The sequence below is a fragment of the Equus przewalskii genome, unplaced genomic scaffold, assembly GCF_037783145.1.
Source record: "Equus przewalskii isolate Varuska unplaced genomic scaffold, EquPr2 ChrUn-9, whole genome shotgun sequence".
NCBI lineage: Eukaryota > Metazoa > Chordata > Mammalia > Perissodactyla > Equidae > Equus > Equus przewalskii.
In genome coordinates, this window is record NW_027228757.1 from 939906 (window position 1) to 959631 (window position 19726).

At 46.0% G+C, this 19726-nt stretch overlaps 2 protein-coding genes and 1 long non-coding RNA gene across 8 annotated transcripts; 2 read left to right on the plus strand and 1 right to left on the minus strand.

Annotated features, from left to right (window-relative positions):
• Positions 1 to 6344: 6344 nt before the first annotated feature.
• Positions 6345 to 15263, plus strand: LOC103548840 (G patch domain-containing protein 4). 6 transcript variants are annotated; one of them, XM_008516820.2, is made up of 10 exons: positions 6345 to 6471; positions 6846 to 6936; positions 7802 to 7880; positions 9203 to 9339; positions 9779 to 9852; positions 9960 to 10052; positions 10153 to 10239; positions 11781 to 11872; positions 12131 to 12181; positions 12398 to 13797. In XM_008516820.2, exons 4-10 carry the CDS (start codon positions 9261 to 9263, stop codon positions 13182 to 13184), a joined length of 1263 nt encoding a protein of 420 aa, XP_008515042.1. In that variant the 5' UTR covers positions 6345 to 6471; positions 6846 to 6936; positions 7802 to 7880; positions 9203 to 9260; the 3' UTR covers positions 13185 to 13797. The 6 variants fall into 6 exon arrangements, with proteins under 6 accessions (XP_008515042.1, XP_070464703.1, XP_070464705.1 ...); XM_070608604.1 differs by having other exon boundaries at positions 6361 to 6471; positions 7802 to 7861; XM_070608603.1 differs by lacking the exon at positions 7802 to 7880 and having other exon boundaries at positions 6361 to 6471; positions 12398 to 15263.
• NAXE (NAD(P)HX epimerase) lies at positions 14130 to 16652 on the minus strand. The gene is made up of 6 exons (XM_070608605.1): positions 16356 to 16652; positions 16122 to 16230; positions 15866 to 15976; positions 15667 to 15780; positions 14750 to 14897; positions 14130 to 14388 (listed from the first exon to the last, which is right to left on the minus strand). The coding sequence occupies exons 1-6, from the start codon at positions 16535 to 16537 to the stop codon at positions 14186 to 14188; spliced, it is 867 nt and encodes a 288-aa protein (XP_070464706.1). The 5' UTR covers positions 16538 to 16652; the 3' UTR covers positions 14130 to 14185.
• Positions 16604 to 19429, plus strand: LOC139081758 (uncharacterized). Its single transcript, XR_011536992.1, has 2 exons — positions 16604 to 16717; positions 18935 to 19429. It is a non-coding gene; the product is annotated as an uncharacterized lncRNA (long non-coding RNA).
• Positions 19430 to 19726: the final 297 nt, after the last annotated feature.

Here is a 19726-nt window from a genome sequence, read left to right on the forward strand (position 1 = left end):
CAGGGACCTTATGACACACCAGTTGTGCTTCCTTCGGGAAGCCTTCCTTAACAAAAGCGAGAAACGATTCAACGGCTTCCTCCCTTGGCATATACTAGGCATTCAAAAATGTTTACTGAATAAATAAATAAAATTGAGGTTTTCTAATTTCTGCAAGCTTAGCAAAAACTCAGTATGGTGTAGTGGTTAAGCTCCACTGGCTCTGGAATTTAAGTATCTGGAAATAAATCACAGCCCTGCTCTCTACTAACCGGATCACATTAGGCAACTTACCTACCTTCTCTTTGCTTCATTGTTTTCATCTGAAATTAAGCACAACAACAGCAGTGACAACATCAATAACGAGAACAGTGCCTGACTCACAGAAAGCACTAGATGTATTTTAGCCCTTGTTATTGGTGGGGGGAAGAAATATCAAAGGGGACAGAATCAATCAAAACACAGATACTGATTAATTATAAGGAATTGCCTTATTTTTAAAAGGATATAAAAGCTACACATAAAAGTCAATGTCCCACTTAATTATTTTTATTTATTACAAAACAAAATAAAGGCAATACCTGCATATAATGGAAAAGAATTCAACCACTATCAAAGGGATAATAAAATGAAAAGTAAAATTCTCCTTTCCTTCCTTCCTTCTTCTCACTTCCTTCTGGAACAATTAAACCGTTGTTAAGGTTCTTCTATATTTGTCAAGAAAGTTTTAAAGAATCTAAAAGATTGCAGATAAAAAGAAACAGACATCATGCGTATATTTTAAAAATCTAATTGAGATCATATTACACAAACTGTTCCCTACCTTGCTTTTTTCACCTAATAAGATGTTGTGAGCATCAGCACACGACATAAAGCTCCCTCATTCTTTTTCACCTCTGCTTGGTATTCCACTGGGTGGCCACAGAATAATTCATTTAACGAGATGCCTATTGATGGACATTTGGGTTGCTAGAGGTTGAGACAACTAGTTAGCCATCTGGGGGAAAAAATCAAATCTTAAACTCATTCCTTAAACTAAATAAATTTCAGGATGCTCAAAGATGTAAATATAAAAATGAAGCCAGAATGAATCATAGAATAATAATTTTTTAAATTGGAAGGCAACTTCTATCACTTTTTTAAAAACTGATTACAGAATGATACACTTAATTATAAACAATTGAACAAACAAAAACCTTAGAAATGAAAATACCCCTTAGTCCTGCCACACAGAGAAAATAACTTTTAACAACTTGTTGTCTGTCCTTCCAAACTTTCAAGACATTTCTATGTATTTACATGTGTGTGAATTTTTTTAGTCATGATGTAAATGGCAACGTGCATGACATCAGGTAGCCAGCAGGTGGCGCAAGAAGACTGCGATACCGGCGCGTCTGGGCCCTGCAGCGGGCGGGGCTCCGCAGCCAGCTGGTGTCCTGTGCACTGTGGCCGGGTCACCACACGTCTGAGGCGGAAGATGTTCTGAGATGCAAATGGTACAGCAGAGACCTCAAAGCTCCTGTGTTTAGCTGAGCTCTAGTTCAGAGGGAGGGAGTCAATTTCTCAAAGCGTTCTTCTTATTGTAGCAGCAGTGCTAAGAGAAAGAACGAGGCTGGGATTCCTTGCTGTTTTTCCTTCCAGCATGGTCCTCTTTTCCACCTCTACTTCCACTCGTGTTGGTGTTTTATACTGTCACTTTCAGAAATTTTTTCATAGAATTTTTACTGATGTATCTGGAAATATTTTATTTTTAAAAATAAAAAGAAACAGCCAAGATGGATGTGTTGGCTACCTTAAAAACTCCACTCCTTAGGACGACTCTAGAAGGGGCAGCAAGCGCTGTGAGGGAAAGGGGGCCCCGCTATGCCCCGCCTCCCCCCCCCCCGGTCATCCATCCCCCCTCCGCCCCCCCCCCCCCCCGCCACAGCCAGCATTCACTCACACTGGGGTGTCCACATAAATCCCTTCAAAGAAAGATTCACTGGATTCATCAAGGAGAGGCAGAGACAAGAACTAGAGGGACAATGATGCAGGCCTCAGAGACGGGGCTTGACCCCAACTGGAGAGAAGGATAGCACCAAAAAACCAGATAGCAGTGGTGCTTCAAAGAGAAATAAATGTTTGCCAAGCAGATGCCACACCAGGCTGCTTCAGAGAACAGCAGTGTGTGGCTGAGACCGTGGTCTTGTCATTCCACTTCCTTTCTCTGTGCTGTCTGGCCCTCAGGTTACTTACCTACCAATAGGGACAATTACATACAACACTGAATTATGGTGAGAATCAAATATGATAATGTTTGTGAAAATGATATTTTAAACTGTAAACCACTGTTTTCAACAAAATCCACTAATTTTAAATAGTAAAGCCCGGTACACCAGGGCTACTGCAATATTTTTATTATCGTGAACTCAAATGGTTAATGAGGTAGGAAAATTTGAAACTGCTAGGCTGAGGATGAGGAAATAATATCCACCTAAGAAAAACCCTGTGAGACACAGGCGCAGCTTTTTTTTTTTCTCAACAGAAAGAAAAGTAAATAACATTCTACTGGGTAAACATTGCTAGCATTTGTGACATACACTTTTAAAAATCCCACATTGTGGTTGTAACCACAAGCTCTTTTCTCTTGCCTCAGTCTCAGATTTCACTAACAGAAAGAAGTGACTTTTACAACAGTGGGCGTGGACTTAAACCCACTGCAGAACAATAAGCCAAGACCTGAATATTGAGGGTTGAATTCTGCTGCCGAAATTTGGAAAGGAAAGGTAATCTCGGGGCCACACTCACTTCCTCCTCAAGGTCCCCCCTGTGGCCAGTCGTATGTCTCTCATCTCTGTGACAGTCCCTCAGCACTGAGGAACTCAACTGGATTCTTTTGCTGTTTTAAAATTATTTTTCCTGATAAAATATATTAATTGTAGAAAAATTGGAAATCGGAGAAAAATGTAAAGATAGGGAAATGCTTACTCATAATCACTTCACCAGGCATGACTGCTGACGACATGTTAGTGCTCCCCCCTGGGTGTTATAGTATGCCCATGGATTTTTTTTTTTTTTTTAGATATAATCCACACACCATAAAATTCACCCTTTTAAAGTGTACAATTCAGTAGGTTTTAGTGTGTTCACAAGTTTAACCATCACCACTATCTAACTGCAGAGCATGTCATCAACCCAAAAAAAGAAACCCTGTTCCCAGTAGCAGTCAGTCTCCATGGACCTGTGTCAATGGGTTTGCCTGTTCTGGGCATTGCATGTAAATGGAATCATACAGTACGTGGCCTTTTGTGACTGGTTGCTTTTACTTAACATGTTTTCAAGGTTTATCCATGTTGTGGCATGCATCAGTACTTCATTCCTTTTGATGTGTGAATAATATTCCATTGTGTGGATTTACCACATTTTGTTTAACCATTCATCAGTTGATGGACATTTGGGCTCTTTCCACTTTTTGACTATTATAAATAATGCTTCTATGAACATTTGTGTACAAGTTTTTGTATAGACATATATTTTCAGTTTTCTTGGGTATATACCTAGGAGTAGAATTGCTGGGTCATATAGTAATTCTATGTTTAATTTTTTGAGGAACTTTCAAACTGTTTTCCAAGGCAGCTGCACTATTTTACGTTCCCACCAGCAATGTATGAGTTCCAGTTTCTCCACATCCTCACCAACGCTTGTTATTGTCCATTTTAAAAATTATAGTTATCCTAGTAGGTGTGAAATAGTATCCTTTTGTGGTTTTCATTTGCATTTCTCTGATGACTAATGATGTTGGACATCTTTTTATGTGCTTATTAGCCATTTGTATATCTTCTTTGGAAAAATGTTTATCCAAATCCTCTGCCCATTTTTAAATTGTGTTGTCTTTTTATTGTTGAGTTGTAAGAGTTCTTTATATATTCTGGATATTAGAATCTTATCAGACATATGATTTGCAAATACTTTCTCCCATTCTGTGTATTGTCTTTTCTTTCTTGGTGGTGTCCCTTGGAGTACAAAAGTTTTTAATTTTGATGATGTCCAATTTATCTCTTGTTTTCTTTGGTTGTTTGTACACTTGCAGTCATAGTTAAAAAACTATTGCTTAATCCAAGGTCATGAAAATTTACATCTATGTTTTCTTTTAAGAGTTTTATAGGTTTAGCTTTTACATTTAGGTCTTTGACCCATTTTGAGTTAATTTTTGCATATGAAGTGAGGTAGGGGTCCAACTTCATTTGTTTGCATGTGGATATCCAGTTGTCCTAGTGCCATTTGTTGAAAAGACTATTCTCTCTCCATTTAATTGTTTTGGCATTCCTTTTGAAAATCAATTGCCCATAAATGTATGGGTTTGTTTCTGGATTCTCAATTCTATTCCATTGATCAACATCTCTCTCCTATGCCAGAATTGTAGCTTTGTAATAAGTTTTGAAATTGGGAAGTGTTAGTCCTTCAACTTTGTCCTTTTTCAACATTGTTTTGGCTATTCTGGGCCCCTTGCATTTCCACATGAATTTTACGATCAGCTTGCCAATTTATGCAAAAAATCCAGGTGGGATTTTGATAGAGATTGTGTTGAGTCTGTTGACCGATTTGGAGAGTATTGTGATCTTAACAATACTAAGTCTTCCAATTCATGAAAATAGGTATCTTTCCATTTATTTAGATCTTTAATTTCTTTCAACGACATTTTGTAGTTTTCAGTGCACAAGTCTTGCACTTCTTTAGTTATGTTTTGTTAAATTTCTAGGTGTTTTATTTCTTTTGATGCTATTGCCTATGGATTTTTAACATAGATGGGCTCTTATTATGGGTACCATTTTGTATTGGCTCTTTTCTTTTCAATTATATCATAGACATTTCCCCCTAGTTATTAAGAATCTTTCTTCAACATCATTTTTAAGGCTACATATCAGTCCTTGAATGGTTACACTAATTTATTCAGCCATTCTGAAAGGGATATTTAGGTTCTTTACAATTTTTCCATTTTACAAATATTTCTGTAATAAATATTTCTATGCATCCTGCTATGTCTGCATTTCAGATTATTTCCTTATAAGTATTTGTGTATTCTTGTTCTCTCTTAACGGCCTTTATTTCTACTCTTCTGAGGTGTGAGACCCCATGAAATTTCAAATTCCGTGAGGCCCATTCCTCCTCTTTTGCAAACCCACATAGTCCTCAGGGACAGGCCTACAGCCTTGAGGTGGCTCCTTCAGGAAGCTCTCAGGGGTCCTAGACTGGGTCAGGTGCTTCTCATCTTACCCCACAGCACTGTCCTGACCTTGGCATAGTTCTCATCACTCAGCAATATAAATGCCTGGTACCTTGTTATACCTCCAGATCGTGAGGCCCAATAGGACAAGAGGTGGACATTTTTATACCTCTAGCCCTGGGTCTATAGGAGACCCTTAATAAATGTTTATCAAATGAGCAAGTCAGGTAGAACAAGGAGCTCAAGTTTCTAGACCAGACTAGGAATCTTCAGTCAAAGAATTATGGCCACTAGGTATTTGGAGTGGCCTGCAATGTGTGCCACACAGAAATTGTGGGCTGGAAAGGGCCCTTGAGGTTGCCTCATTCAGGAGTTTCCAAACCTCTTTTATGAGCACAATACATAATATTAGATAGACAGATAGATAGATAGATAAATAGGTAGATGGAGTAGAAAAGATGAAGTGGAGGAGATGGTGGAAATTGAAGCCCTGTCTGTGGAATTTTCCCAGTGGCCCAAGAGACCACAGTAAAACCAAGTTTGTAAAAATGACTGAACTAGTCCAGTATTTTTTTAAAGACCAGGGAAAGGGTGATCTTGAGCGGGAGAAGTCCCTTGTTCAAGGTCATGTAATTAGTGGCAGACTGGGAAAAGGGCTCCGATCTGATTCACAGAACATTCCTCTATTGAATCCAGCCTTTGAGAAGAACCTCAGAATCATCCCACATCCCTTCTGCAGGCATCTAAAATTCCATGAACCAAGATTCAATGTTTAGAGCAAAGTATTGTCCCCATGGAGCATATTTTAAAAGTAAAAATAATTCTACTGAAAAAGACGTAGAAAGATGAGAAGTATGACATACTAAGCAACTGGGACAAGGCTTTACTGTGACATGACGAATTTCCTCTTTGGCTTCCTAGGGGCCGCGACGTTACCAGAAATACCGATGTAGGGAGGGACACGTCTTTGAGGTTTCACTCTTGGGTGGCTCAGTGAAGCCTAGGAACAGTTCGTGGGGAGGGGGCACGTACAACCCCTCTTGCTGACTTCTTTACAGTATCTTCGTTCCCTCCCCTGCTGAATGGATCCTCAGCTTAAAAGGCAAGTCCAAACAGCGCGGCACGTTTTCCGGGATCCTGCGTCTCTCCATGCCCCGCCCCCATCTCCTCCAATCCTACTCAAGGTCCCAACTTGCCCTGGCTAGACTGGGTGCTCTCCGAAGTCAGGGCTCGTGTCTTATGCATCTTTGTATCACCAGTACCAAAGGCGCAGGTCCTGGCACACAGTGGTGAGTTAAACGGTGTTTGATGAACCTACTGAAACCTCTAATCTCTAGGCTTTTATAAATAACTGTCCCGCAGGCTGGGTATTCATCCCCGCAAAATCACCTCAGAGGTGCTACCTCCTTCTCCGCCCCCACGAATCTCTCAGGCGACTCTCGATGCTTTCCTCTAGAGTTTTCCTTCCTCATATTTGTGCCCGGGACTAGCTCAGGGTCTGGAGAGAGCAAGTAAGTAGAACACCTCCTGAACCTCCGGAAATAGGCACGCTCCGGAGCAGAGTTTCTATGGCAACCATACAGGCAACCGGGCCTCCTCAGTACAGTTTCTCCTGGGAGGACCGGGACTTTAGTTGCCACGGGCGTCTCTATGGTTTCAACAGCCTAGAAGGACAAAAACGACACTTCCGGGAAGATGGCGGGGCACAAGTCAGATCTGGCACGTGTTTCCGCGGAGAGGACCCTGCAGTAACGGTAAGGGGCTACTGTCTCCTGAATGGTGGCAGTCTGAGCTAGGGCTCAGGAGCAGATGTGAGAGCAGCAGAGCAGTTTTACCCAAGTGAAACTGCGGCGGGGAGGCTGGAATTTAGACCCCAAGAGGAGGCCAGGGGAGTGGGTAGCCGGCTCGTTAGAACCGCTTAAGAAGAGTGGACCTGGGCCACTTCTCCAGAAAACTCAGGGTGACTGGAGAGGTGACAGCTCCTGAAAGCGTGCTCGCAGCTTTCACAAAGACTGCGGCGCACTGCCTGGGACCTAGTTGTTTCTGTCCGCAGTTATCCATTGTAAGTCCGTTAAAGCACTTCCCACCTGTGTCATTCAGTTCAACAAATAACGACTGAACGCAGTCTCGATTCCCGGCTCTGATTAAGTGCACTAGGGTTGACGAATAAAGCCCGTCTCTGATTTCCAGGGCATATCGTTTCAAATTGCTGCTACAGGGATAGGCTGTGGTAAGACTTCACGGCAGAAAGCATAAAGAGCTGTGAGAGACTGAGGAGTGTAGTGATTAAGACCACCAGTTCTGGAATGCCTGAGATCTCGGATCCACCACCTACCAGTTATTTGATTTGGGCAAGTAACTAAGCCTCTCAGTGCCATTTCTTCATTTGTGAATTACACTAATAACATCTCCTTAATAGGGTTGTTGGGAGGATTAAATGAGATAATCTCTGTGAAGCAATTAGCAACAGGCAGGCATTGAGTAAATGCGTAAGTGTTGAATGATGTTGTTGTTATAATTATTGAAATCTGGAGCTGACAGATGAGAGAGAACTGAGAAGAGGCAGAGTTTTGAGGTGGCCTTAAAGGCGTCAGTGTTTGAATTTTACTTCTCTTACAGTATCAAGAAGCAAGATAGGATCATTTCTTCACTCAGTGCTTTTCTCTTGGGATTCTGAAGGTATCAGTTATGTTTTCAGGTAATTGTCCTTCACAGTAGAAATGTGAACAGAAACATAAGTCATTCTGAATTTGCTAGTGTTCACACCTAATCAGACTGGTCATCATTCTTAAGCCTAATATATAACGTTTAGGAGGGGTTACTTAATGATGTGTCTGATTTTTTAAAGCATACTTGCTTAAACACATGTGAAAGTTTTATCCTTCAGAGCTGGCACTTTGGATTACTCCAGTAGTGCCATTAATCAGCTTTCAAAATGGTCTGCGATTCCTGCGATAAATGATCTTAGTACAAGTTAACTTCAGTGAGCCACGTCAGCAGTGGTCACCCTAGTTTTGAATGTCTGTATGATAATCCATCTTAACCATTTCAGAGGCAAATTTGGTGTATAAATAAGTTGGAGACTGCCATTATGGGGGTCCAAGAGGAGGAACATCTGAATGTCTATAAAGAACTCCACCTAGTTGGTGATATCATCAAAAGGGCCACTTCAGATTTGGGCAGCCTAGGCTCGTTCCAGCTCCATCTCTTAGTAGCTGTGTAATCCAGGCAAGAAACCCAGGCTGCTTTCCTTGTTTGTAAATAAGGATAATACCGATCTCAGAACTGTCAGGATTAAATAAGACAATATGACGATATTTCCAGTCCACCTGTTATGCATTAAATGCTCAAGAAAAGTGCCTTTCTTACGCTAGACAGTTTCAAAAGGGGTGCTCCAAAAAGACTGAAAGACAGCAGCAATGGGGACGAGGTCTATAGCCCCCACACCGAGGAGACAGTGTAAATGCTGGGCATGGATATGGGATATGGACTCTGTTAAGTACCGTTATCTTATAACTAAGGTTAACAAGTACGTCATTGCTTTGTTTTTCATGGTAATAATCGTGGGAGATAGTATCATGTAGTGGTAAAGAGTGGAGACTCTGCAGACAAGTGGCCTGGGTTTGAGTTCTGCACACATTAGCTGTGTGACCTTTGAGCAAGTCACCTAACTTCTTTAGGCCTTGGTTTTCTCATTTGTGAAAAAGAAATAATACTTTTCTGAACGTGAAGTTCAGGAATTCTTCCTGGGCTGGGAAGATTAAATGAAATAATCCACGTAAAGCTTTAGCACAGCCTAGCATGTGGTGAGCTCTCCATAAATTTTGGTATTATTATTAATACCAGTCCTCCTTGACTTTTTGACATGTTGATGTTGACCTCTCTGTGGTCAGACAGGGAGCTCCCCAAGGACCAGGCCTCCTTCCTCTGTCTCTGCCGCAGGTTCAGGAAAGAATTCTTATTTGAGCAGTCAGGATGGAGTTGATGGATGACTTGGGCACTCTTCCTTTCCTCTTAAAGGGATGATGGTGACCTCCTCTTCTCTAATGAGGGCCTGAGGACAGTGACTCTTCTCACCATGAGTGTCACCCCGGAGGTCAAGAGTCGTGGGATGAAGTTTGCTGAGGAGCAGCTGCTAAAGCACGGATGGACTCAAGGTGATCCCCGTGGGGCCCCTTCCACATCCTGCCAAGTCCCTGCCTACTGCCCAAGGGAGAGGCAGCATCCTGGATTACCCCCATGTGGTCCATTCAGTTGGAGGAGGAAAAGCGAGTTTAAAGGGAAATTTGCAGAAGAAAATTTCTGACTCTTCCAGAAAAGGGAAGAATGGAAGAAATTTGACAGTGAATAGTGAGAAAGAAGTGGCTGGGAGAGGGAGAAAGTGACATGACCTCTGTCCTGAAAGAATTATGAAGGAAAAGATAGTCTGGGCTCAGACAGAGGCAGGGGGAACTGCCCGGAGTGGGCTTCCAAGAGGGACAGGGCTTGCCCAATGCTAGGTGTGTGGAATGGCAAGCAGTGGCATGTGTTGGGGGTGCCATGTGAGGGCTGGGGGCAGGCAGCAGAATAAGCCGAGTCACTCACTGTCTTCTGCAGGCAAAGGCCTGGGCCGGAAGGAGAATGGCATCACCCAGGCCCTCAGGGTGACACTGAAGCAGGACAATCATGGGGTAAGACTGGACAGGCTGAGGGAGGTCAGTGTGGACGGGAGAGAGGAACCCTTGAGGATGGGGGGGGAAGGGGACAGGTCCTGAGTTCATACTTCTTCCCCTGGCAGGTGGGACACGACCCTGCCAAGGAGTTCACAAACCACTGGTGGAATGAGCTCTTCAACAGGACTGCGGCCAGCCTGGTAGTGGAAACTAGGGAGGTATGAGCTCTAATAGATGGGCACATGAAACATGAGGGCCTGGGACCCATGGGGGGAGGGAGACATGGCACGTCACCCACTCACTGATACTTCCCCACAGGATGGAGTACAGATAAGGCGCCTTTCTAAGGAGACCACCCATCGTAATCATCCCAAGCCCAACTTGCTGTATCAGAAGTTTGTGAAGGTATTAGAGGCTGCGGGTGAGAGGGTCCATCCTTTTTTCCTTCCCTGGTCTCCCCTGGGGCCTGAACAATTGCCTTGTATGCCCTACCTGTTCTCAGGACTGTCCTAACATAGTGGAATCCTGTGACCGACCTCACTGTTGCTTCCTTAGACTGCCCAGACCCTCAGCAAGAATGGCAATCTTCGGGTTGCATGGATCCCTGCCATCTGCTGATGGGGCAGCAGTAGGGAGTGGGAGCAGGGACACAGTCAGGAGGTGCCAGGGCAGGGCAGGGAGCGGGTGTCTAATTCAGAGGACTCAGAAGCCAGGAGAGACCCGAGAGATCATCTGGCCCATCCTCCTTATTTTGCACACGTGGCCAAAAGTGGGGCAAGTGTCTTGCTGTAGAGCCCATGGCTGGCTAGCAGTGGCAGACAAGACTAGAAGCCAGGTCTTCAGACTCCTGCTTCCAGCATACCAAGAGACGGGAGCTGACATTTACTGATCATCTGTATGTGCTAAGGGCTCCACATGTTATCTAGCAAATCTGTCCCATTTCTCTTCATCTCTCTGGCCATCTTCTACCCTAGTTCAAACCATCATCTCCTGCTTAATTTCTTTCACAGCCTAGTAACCAGACTCCTCACCTCTAGTCTAACTCCCCACCCCAATCCTCCACAAAGCATCCAGTGTTCTCGCTAAAACACATTTCATTGTCACTGGCTCCTTTTTGACTTAGGATGACACTGTCTAGATTTATCAGACTGGCTCCTGTGGCCCTTCATGCCCATCCCTGCCTTCTTCTCTAGCTTCATCCCTTGCCACTTCCCTCAGGACCTCTACACTTTGGCCAGATGGAATCTGATTCTTTTCTTTGAAGGTACCATTTTCTTTCACCTTCACGTTTTTGCACATGCTATTTCCCCTGCCGGGGACACACTGCTCCCTTTCCCCCTCTATCTGCTGACTTTTTCTTGTCTTCCAGAGCTCAGCTACTTCAAGAACCTATTCCCCAAACCCTGCAGTCCAACTTGGGTACCTTTCCTTTAGCACAGGCAACACTTGCATCACAATTGCCTCTGTTCTGCCATCGTCCTTTCCCCCTCATCATGTCGATTCCATCTGGGCTGGACCCCTCTCATTCTTGTTCCACTCTGCATCCCCAACCACTTGGCCCATAGGTTGTCAGTTAATCTGGTTAAATAAAGTACTGTGCATAGGTATGGCGGCGTGAGAAGTGCCATCTTTATTGTCAGATGGCCACCAGGGGGCACTTGTCCCACTGTGAAGACCTGATGACCTAGAGCACTTCTTCCTCCCTTCTTTTGCCCATTAGCTATTGGTGAGCCAGGGAGGCCCCACCCCCCCAGGCAACTGCCGCCCACTTCCTGCCCAAGTTGAAGTATGCAGTTTGGCACATCTCTCTGAGGGTCTGTAAGGAGTGACATTGGGGGCTGGCAAATTTGTGTCTATGCCTAAATTCGTGGGGGACTTCCAGGAGGGAAGGGGGATGGCAGTGGTGTTTCGTGGGCCTTGTCCACCCCCATAATCCCTCCTTCTAGACGGCCACACTGACTTCAGGTGGGGAGAGGCCAGACAAGGACTCGGAGAGCTGCAGTGATGACGACAACCAGGGGCCCGAGCCTCCAAAGATGTGAGACTTCATTTTAGCGCTGGGGGCACGTGGGAGGAGATGTCTTCAAATCTCAAGACAAAGGACCAAACCTAATGCTTGAGTGTGGGTTTCTTCGGGGTGGAACCATGCGTACTAATCTTTGTATCCCCAACACCTAGAAAAGTGCCAGGTCCTGAATAGGAACTCAGTGTAAAAGGAATGTTTTAGAGGGGAGGAGAGGTCCAGCCTTTCCACCAGATCTGTTTGTAATTCCTGATCTCCCCGTTCTCCCAACAGTCTGACCGATGAGATGCTGCTCCAGGCCTGTGAGGGGCGAACAGCACACAAGTAAGTAGTGTTTAGCTCCTTGGGCTCCCTTTTCTTCCCATCCCAAGCCCACCCTTGAGGAGGGCCTGGGCCTAGGGAAATGATTCCTACTGTCTGCCCATTGCTGAAGCTGCCTGAAGATAGGCAGCTCCTCCCCTACCAACTTTCCCTCCAGTCTCAAGGATTAGGCATATTTTCCCTGATATCTCGCTCTGACCTTGGCCCCATCTGTTTCAGGGCTGCCCGTCATGGGATCACGATGAAGGCTAAGCTTGCTCGGTTAGAGGCCCAGGAGCAGGCCTTCCTGGCTCATCTCAAAGGCCAGCACCTTGGGACTCCTCACCTGCAGTCTGAGAGCAAGCCCCCCCAAAAAAAGAAAAAGAAAAGGAAGCAGAAGGAGGAGGAAGAGGCTACAGCAACTGAAAGGAATGCAGAAGAAGAGTACCCAGAACACACTGATCAGAGCATCAGGAAAAGCAAGAAGAAGAAAAGACATCATCAAGAAAAGGTCTCAGAGGAGAGAGAGGGAACAACCATAGGGAATGAGGAAGAAGAGGACGCAGGAGCAAGTGGGCCTGGGGAATTGAAGAGCAGAGAACATCAGTCTATCAGGAAAAGGAAGAAGAAGCAGCACCATGAAGAGGAGGAGGAAAAGGCTGCAGGTGCGGTCAGGACAGAGGAGGAAGAGAGCAGAGCATACCCTGACCCACATAGCACAGGCAAGAAGAGGTGGCAGCATGAGGAGGAGGCAGCTGTTACAGGTGGTGGGACCAGGGAAGCAGAAGGCAGAGCATGTGGCAATCGGAAAAGCAGGAGAAGTAAGAAGAAAAGACAGCGGCATCAGGAGGAGGAGATCTTGGATGTAAGGGATGAAGGAGATGAGGAGGATGGCAGGACTGGGGAAGTGGAGAGCACTAGCTCAAGCAGCAGAAGTAAGAAGAGGCGGTGGCAGCAGCCAGAGGAAAGAGCTGGAGGCAGCACTGACCAGAGAGCAAAAAAGAAGAAACAGAAGAAGAGAGACTGACGGTCAGGTCAAGGTGGGGCTCAATCGATTCCTCTTCAGGAGTTGAAGCCTCAGAGACCTGAGTCGGTGCAGGCCTTCTGCACCCTCAGGGAGGAGTCCCTCCCAGGGAGGAAACAGCTCAGGAACACCAGTCTGCTGTGAGAGCAGTAGCACCATGCCTTAGGTGAGGGAACGGGCAGGGTCCCCTCTGCAGCTTCTAACCCAGAGAGCGTCAACTCAAGTGCCTATTTCAGGGCTGCCCATCTTGGGATCACAAGGAAGGCTAAGCTTGCTCGGTTAGAGGCCCAGGAGCAGGCCTTCCTGGCTTACCTTGGCAGCCAAGGGACAAGGAGTGCTTAGGGCTGTGGGAACAGAAATGCACATACCCTTTGAAGGGGCATCCTTGCTATAAGAAGCTGAAAATGTAGACTTATGTGAAATGTAATGGTATCTAAATATTGTGAAGGCTAAGAAAAACATACACATTTAGGTCTCTGGGCTGCATTCAGCCCATAGGTTGCCAGTTTCTAACACTATACCAAATGATTGCATAAACATCAGCTTGGGCTCCTGTCTATAATAAAGTCCTGACTGGGATCTCCGTTTCCCAGTCTGGGAACATCCTGAATACAAAGTAGAGTTTCCTTGGACTCCTTTGAAGAAATGCCTTCTGTTAACCTCCTGTCATCTTGCTACTCTGTTAAGCAGAAGGAGAAAGCTTAGAGAACCTCCTTCAGCTCCCTGTTTCCCTAATGGGTAAGAGTCTCGTGTGGGTAAAGGAGAGCACACCCCACTTGGGAGCCTCTTTCAGCATCTGAAAGTCAGTTTTCATTGTCCCCAATGCCAGAGCAACCTCTCTTGCCTCTTCTGTTCCCCTAGAGATATGGCACCTCGTCTCCAGTGTTGCTTTCTGGCTCCCGCCACCCATTAACCTTTATTGCCGGAAGAGCTCCCAGGACGCCACAGTTCTGGGAGAGAGAGGCACTAAGTCTTTATTGGGAAGAATGCCCACCCACCTTCCCTCATTGCAGACGATAGACACACTCAGTGTCAGGGTAGGGTGGCAGATTCAGCTGGTACTTCTTTTCCAGAGCAGGTGGCACGAAACGACCCCCCAGGTAGTGGTAGCGACCAGTAAAGTGGGTTGCAGACTTTTTGGGTGCTGTCAGGGAGATGAGCAAATCTGGCTGGATCCCTCCAGAGTTTCCTTTCTCCACATCCCAGCCTAAAAAGAGGGTGGTATTCAGGAAGAGCAGAAGAGGCCAGATGTCTGGTCTCCTTCCATACTTTCCTCTACCCTAGTCCTAAAGAAGTGGGAAGCTCCTCTGTGTTCCCACCTGAGGAACTCGCATCCTTGCAGCTCCACGTAGCCCTGTGCTTTGGTCTCTTGGAGCTAATGTGTGAAGGGAACTCCTGAAGTCTTTGCTCCCCAGCCCTACTGTGGGATCCATAGGCTGTGTTCTGCCCCTCTAGACTCAACTCATTTTAGACTTGGTCTGAGCCTTGGGTCAACAATCAGGACTCCTAGGTACCTACCTCAAGACAGGGCAGGGCCCCAATCCCCCCAACCTCCTTGGACCCAGCACCTGAGGGAATGTCGATGCTGGCAATGGGCACAGTGAGTCCATTCAGGACACTCAGGATGCTGCGAAATGGCTCCCGAACGTCACCCTTGAAGCTGAAGCCAAAAATGGCATCTACGACCAGCTCATAGAGTTCATCAATCAGCATGGACTGTGGTGGAACAGAAAAAGGGAAGGATGCAGAGCCAGCAGCTGCACAAAGAGCCATTAACAGAAGAGGGTTGTCCTCTGCACCCACAGACTATTCAGAGAGGCACAAAGGTAATTTTCTCTCATTCAGATGGCACTCTGAGGCCTACAGTTAAGTGCAAGTTGGTCACTGATCCAGGCCAAGCTGAGTCCAGACACATTTTCTGTTCTGAGTGCCTGCCAGCCATTGGGGAGGCTACAGTGTGGGACAGCCTGAGACTGGGAGTCAGGAGGGCCATGATCTGGTTCTGTGACTTTGGACAAACCACTTCTCTGCACCTCAGTCTCTTCATCTGTAAAATGTGTTAAGAAATTTAAAAAAACAAAACAAGTTCTCAATTTCCCACCCCTAAATCCATGCATCTGCAGAAAGGGTCAAGGATGAGGCAGTCACTTCAGCCCCTAAAAGGGGCAGATAATGTGTTTACTGCATGCTGGAGGCAGAGGAACTGACTAGAGGGAAAGGAGTGCCCAGGGGAGATGAAGGGGACAGGAAGCTTTAGAGAGGGGGTGTTGGGACTCCGGGAGCACACCTTGAGGAGGAGAAGGCTCTTACACTGCTTCTATTCACAGAACATACTTCAGGCACCTTCTGTGCCAGACACTATCCCTACCCTGTAAGAGCTTATTGGGTAAAGAGGAAGATAAATGAGCGCAGCCTGGAAACGAGGGAAGAGCAGAACACAGGCAGTGGTTATTGTGGAGGAGGCCACTAAACTGGAGCCACCTACCTCTGGGGGCATTTCACCAAGGAAAGGGATGTCCATTTTCTGACACTGGGTCACCAGTGCAGTGAAGAGTGGCTTGTTAGGCCTTTTGGGGTAATAGATGGTTGGCTGGTAGCCCTACGAGGAAAGGAAAGAGGTAATTCAAGCCCAGATCCTAGAAACCTCACGCCCACCCCCCCACAGCCCTTCCCCAAATACTTACAAAGAGTTTGAGGTGTCGAGCACAGACCAGGCCATCTCCTCCATTATTCCCGGGGCCACAGACGACCAGGACAGTAGGGGGGCTCCTGGACATGGACGTTGGGGGATAGGCCTGAAGGCAGAATCAAAGGGGATTCAGAGGGGTTTTGGGCACTAAGAGCCCAGGCTTGGTCCAGCTTACCCTCCCACTCCGTTGTGCCTAGGCCAGGGGGCTTGCACAGTGACTCGTCCCAAAGGTCGAGAGTTGCACCACTGACCTTGGCAATGGCTGTGGCGCAGCTCAGCCCAGCCAGCTCCATCAGTTGGTCCACGCTGAACTGGTACTCGTTAAAAAGCTCCTCGTCCACGGCCTGGGCCTCCTCCTGGCTGAGGAAAGCCACAGCCTGAGTCCCCGCCCCGCCGCGCAGCAGTGCCGCCCCGGCCCCGCCCCCGGGAGGACAGCAGGCCAACCCCGTCCCGTGTCCCGCGTGCCCGCCCGCAGCCTCGCCTACCTCAGGTACTTCACCCCCGTGCTCGCCATGATCCCTGCGTCCCCGCGGCCGCCCGAGCTCAGGCGCCGCGGCTCCCACCACGTGGGTCCCGTGCGACAGACGCCGGCCTGGACTCTGACGCGCGACAGGCGCGAGCCCGCAACCAGCAGCCCGAGCCCCAGCAGCGTCGGCAGCCCGGACATCCAGCTCGCAGAGCGCGCGCCCCCGACCCGGCCTCCCGCCCCAGCGCATGCGCGGCTCCTCGCCCCGCCCCCGAGAGGCCGGGCCCTCGCGCCCCTGCCGGAAGCGGTTCTGGCGCGGGCGCCGAGCGGGTGTTTTCTTCCGGCGCTTAGAGCCTGCGTCCCAGCCCTTCCCGAGAGTATGTACGTATTGCCTCACACGTCCAGGTGGACCAGGGGCGCTTTGCTCCCAACCGCCCTTTGACGATAGTTGGTCACGTTTAGCATGGCGGTTAACCTGGGGCCCTGCCCTCCCACTTGCTAGCTGAGTGAGCTTGGACGCTCTTGGTTTCGATTTCCTGTCGGTGAAACGGGAATACTAGTACACACTTCACAGGGTAGTAATGCAGGTAAAGCCGTCGACAGCGCCTCGTGCGTAGAGCACGATAAATTAAGCTAATTTTTTTTTACACCACTGTGTTTTGTATAACTTCGGACCCCTCTTCCCACTACGTTAGTTTCCCCTCTTTACCGGGATAGCACGCCATATTCTCTAATCATACATAATATTTATCCCTCTTTATGGAGATAGAAAATTGTAAACTCTAAATAGGTTGAATATGCCATGGTTAAAAATGTAGTTGAAACCATAGACTCCATGTCGCAAAAATATTTCAAGATAAACCTGGAGAGAAAGACTTAAATTTTTTACCCAAGACACACTCTTGTAGGGTTAAGGGAGAAGTCTGCAGAATAACAAACCAGTTACCATCAAGGCACTAAAATGAAAATGAGTATCAAGGTGGGGTGAAGGTCCTGTTTTTATGCTATATTTATTCTTTTTCTGTTTCATGAATTGCATTCCTGGCTAGTTCACTGAGAAAGGCAAGAACAAGCCCTGCTTTTAACTACTACTCTGATGTCTCCTTTTTAATTATAGGAGGTTTCTCATTTCCTATAAGATATACCCTTAGCCTCCAGCTATGCTTGTTTTACATGTTTGTTGTGAGAAATTCAATTTATCGGACTGTGATTGTGGTGGAAACTTGTTTTTGTTAGACTGTGTTTGTGGTTGGAAACAGTTTATTCATCTAAATTGTAATGTACGGTGTATGTTACAACTGGATAATCTTATCAAAGGCCTCATTAACTTTGTTTTATAACTTCACCAGTATATAAGCAGCTTCACTTTTATATATTAGTCAAGTCAAGACTCCCTTCAGGCCTATTTGAGAAGATAAGTTTGGTGATTACGAAGATTCATTTCTAAAATGCGATGTGAAGTGTGTTTCTTTGACATAAATAACATTTTGAATACTTATATGTGCCAGGTACTAACGTGAATCATTTCATTTTATCCTCACAGCAACCCTGTTGTTATTCCCATTTTACAGATGAGAAAACTGTCTCAAAGATGTTGAATGGCATGCCTAATGATACAGTGATTGCTGTAGGTGAAGCTAGGATCCAAGTAGCTTGACTTAGAGTCTGCGCTCTGAAGTGTTATTTTATACTGAACTGCCCTCCCCAAATGCAGAAATATGTAATTAAAGGGATGTTGCTGCTAGCATTTTGATGAGGTGTAACTATAGAATAGTAACACAAAACATATCCCACCACACACACCCAGAATTTATAAAACAACCAAATAAGGGCTGTCCCCAGGAAGGCAGTGCCCAAGATCTAGTCCACCTTGTTGCTGCTGCCTTTCTGACGTTTGGAGTTTTCTTGGGGAAATGTCTTCAAAACCCCTTTAGGAAGGGCACGTGGATGGAGCGCCTGCTGAGTTCCAAATGCGTTACATATGTTATCTAATTTAATCCTGTTGATCCTGTGATGTATTTTTATCTTCGTGTTATAGATGAGGAAATTGAATAGCAGAGAGGAGTCACGTAATTTTCCTAAGATGATACAGCTATTAAATGGTAGAGCCAGTGATGGTTGATATTGGGTTGACCTGACCCAGTAGCAGTACTCCTGTGTGGCAGATGCTGCTACTTGTCCCTCAAAATCCATCCTCCTTTCTTCCTTTGGTAACAGAACCCCTGAGTTTTATCTGGCCACATGGCTGCCCAGCTAAACACTACATTTTCCTTCTCCCTTGCAGCAGCTAGGCATGCACCCATAGCTAACTTCTGACCAATTAGATGTGAGCAGAAATGATATATGCAACTGTGAGGTCATACCTTAAAAAAAAGAACGTTTTCCTCCACTTCCTCTTTTCTTCTTATTGGCTGGAATGAAGGTATTACGGCTGAAGCTGGAGCATCCATTTTAGACCATGAGATGGAAATCCTGTATTGAGGATGGCAGAGCATTCTGCCTGACTCCCCAAGCTCTGTGGAGCCATTAAATCAGCCCTGGGCTGTTTATATGAGAAAGGAATAACGTTCTCTCCTTTTAAAGGCACTGTTATATCAGTCTTTCTTACAGCTGGTGAACTTGCATCCAAATCAAGACATCTTGAATGCCTGACAAGATAATAAGCTCCATTTAGATAAGGAAGATTGACAGCTGTGTCCCCAGCACCTAGTTCCACGCTTGGCATATAGTAGGTGCTCATAAATATTTTAATGAATCTTCAAAATCTCATTGTGAAGTGGTTCACAGTACAGTAGCCCTCTTATCTGACATGATCAAGAGTGGATTATTTTATTTCAACTTAAAACAACACATTCATGGGGCTGGCCCCGTGGCCGAGTGGTTAAGTTCGTGCGCTCCACTGCAGGCGGCCCAGTGTTTCGTTGGTTCGAATCCTGGGCGCAGACATGGCACTGCTCATCAAGCCACGCTGAGGCAGCGCCCCACATGCCACAACTAGAAGGACCCACAACGAAGAATATACAACTATGTACCAGGGGGCTTCCGGGAGAAAAAGGAAAAAAATAAAATCTTTAAAAAACAACAACAAAAAAACCCACATTCATTTGCCATCTGTCAAAGTGTGGTCAGGGTCTTTTCTTTGAGGATGGGGCCAATGATTGTAATTCTCCATCTTTCTTGCATAAACCTCACCAGTTATGTATCACCTGCAATTTCCAGTTTGCCTCCTTAAGGTGGAACAGTTAATGGCATGTTTGAAGCGAGCTGAGTGTAAAATTCATCTAGATTTTTATTATTTTCCCTCAATCTGTAATAATCTTCCTGCTCACACTAATTCAACGGCAGTTTTTAAAGTGACTCACCTTAATCAAGTCTTCTAAGGATTCAACT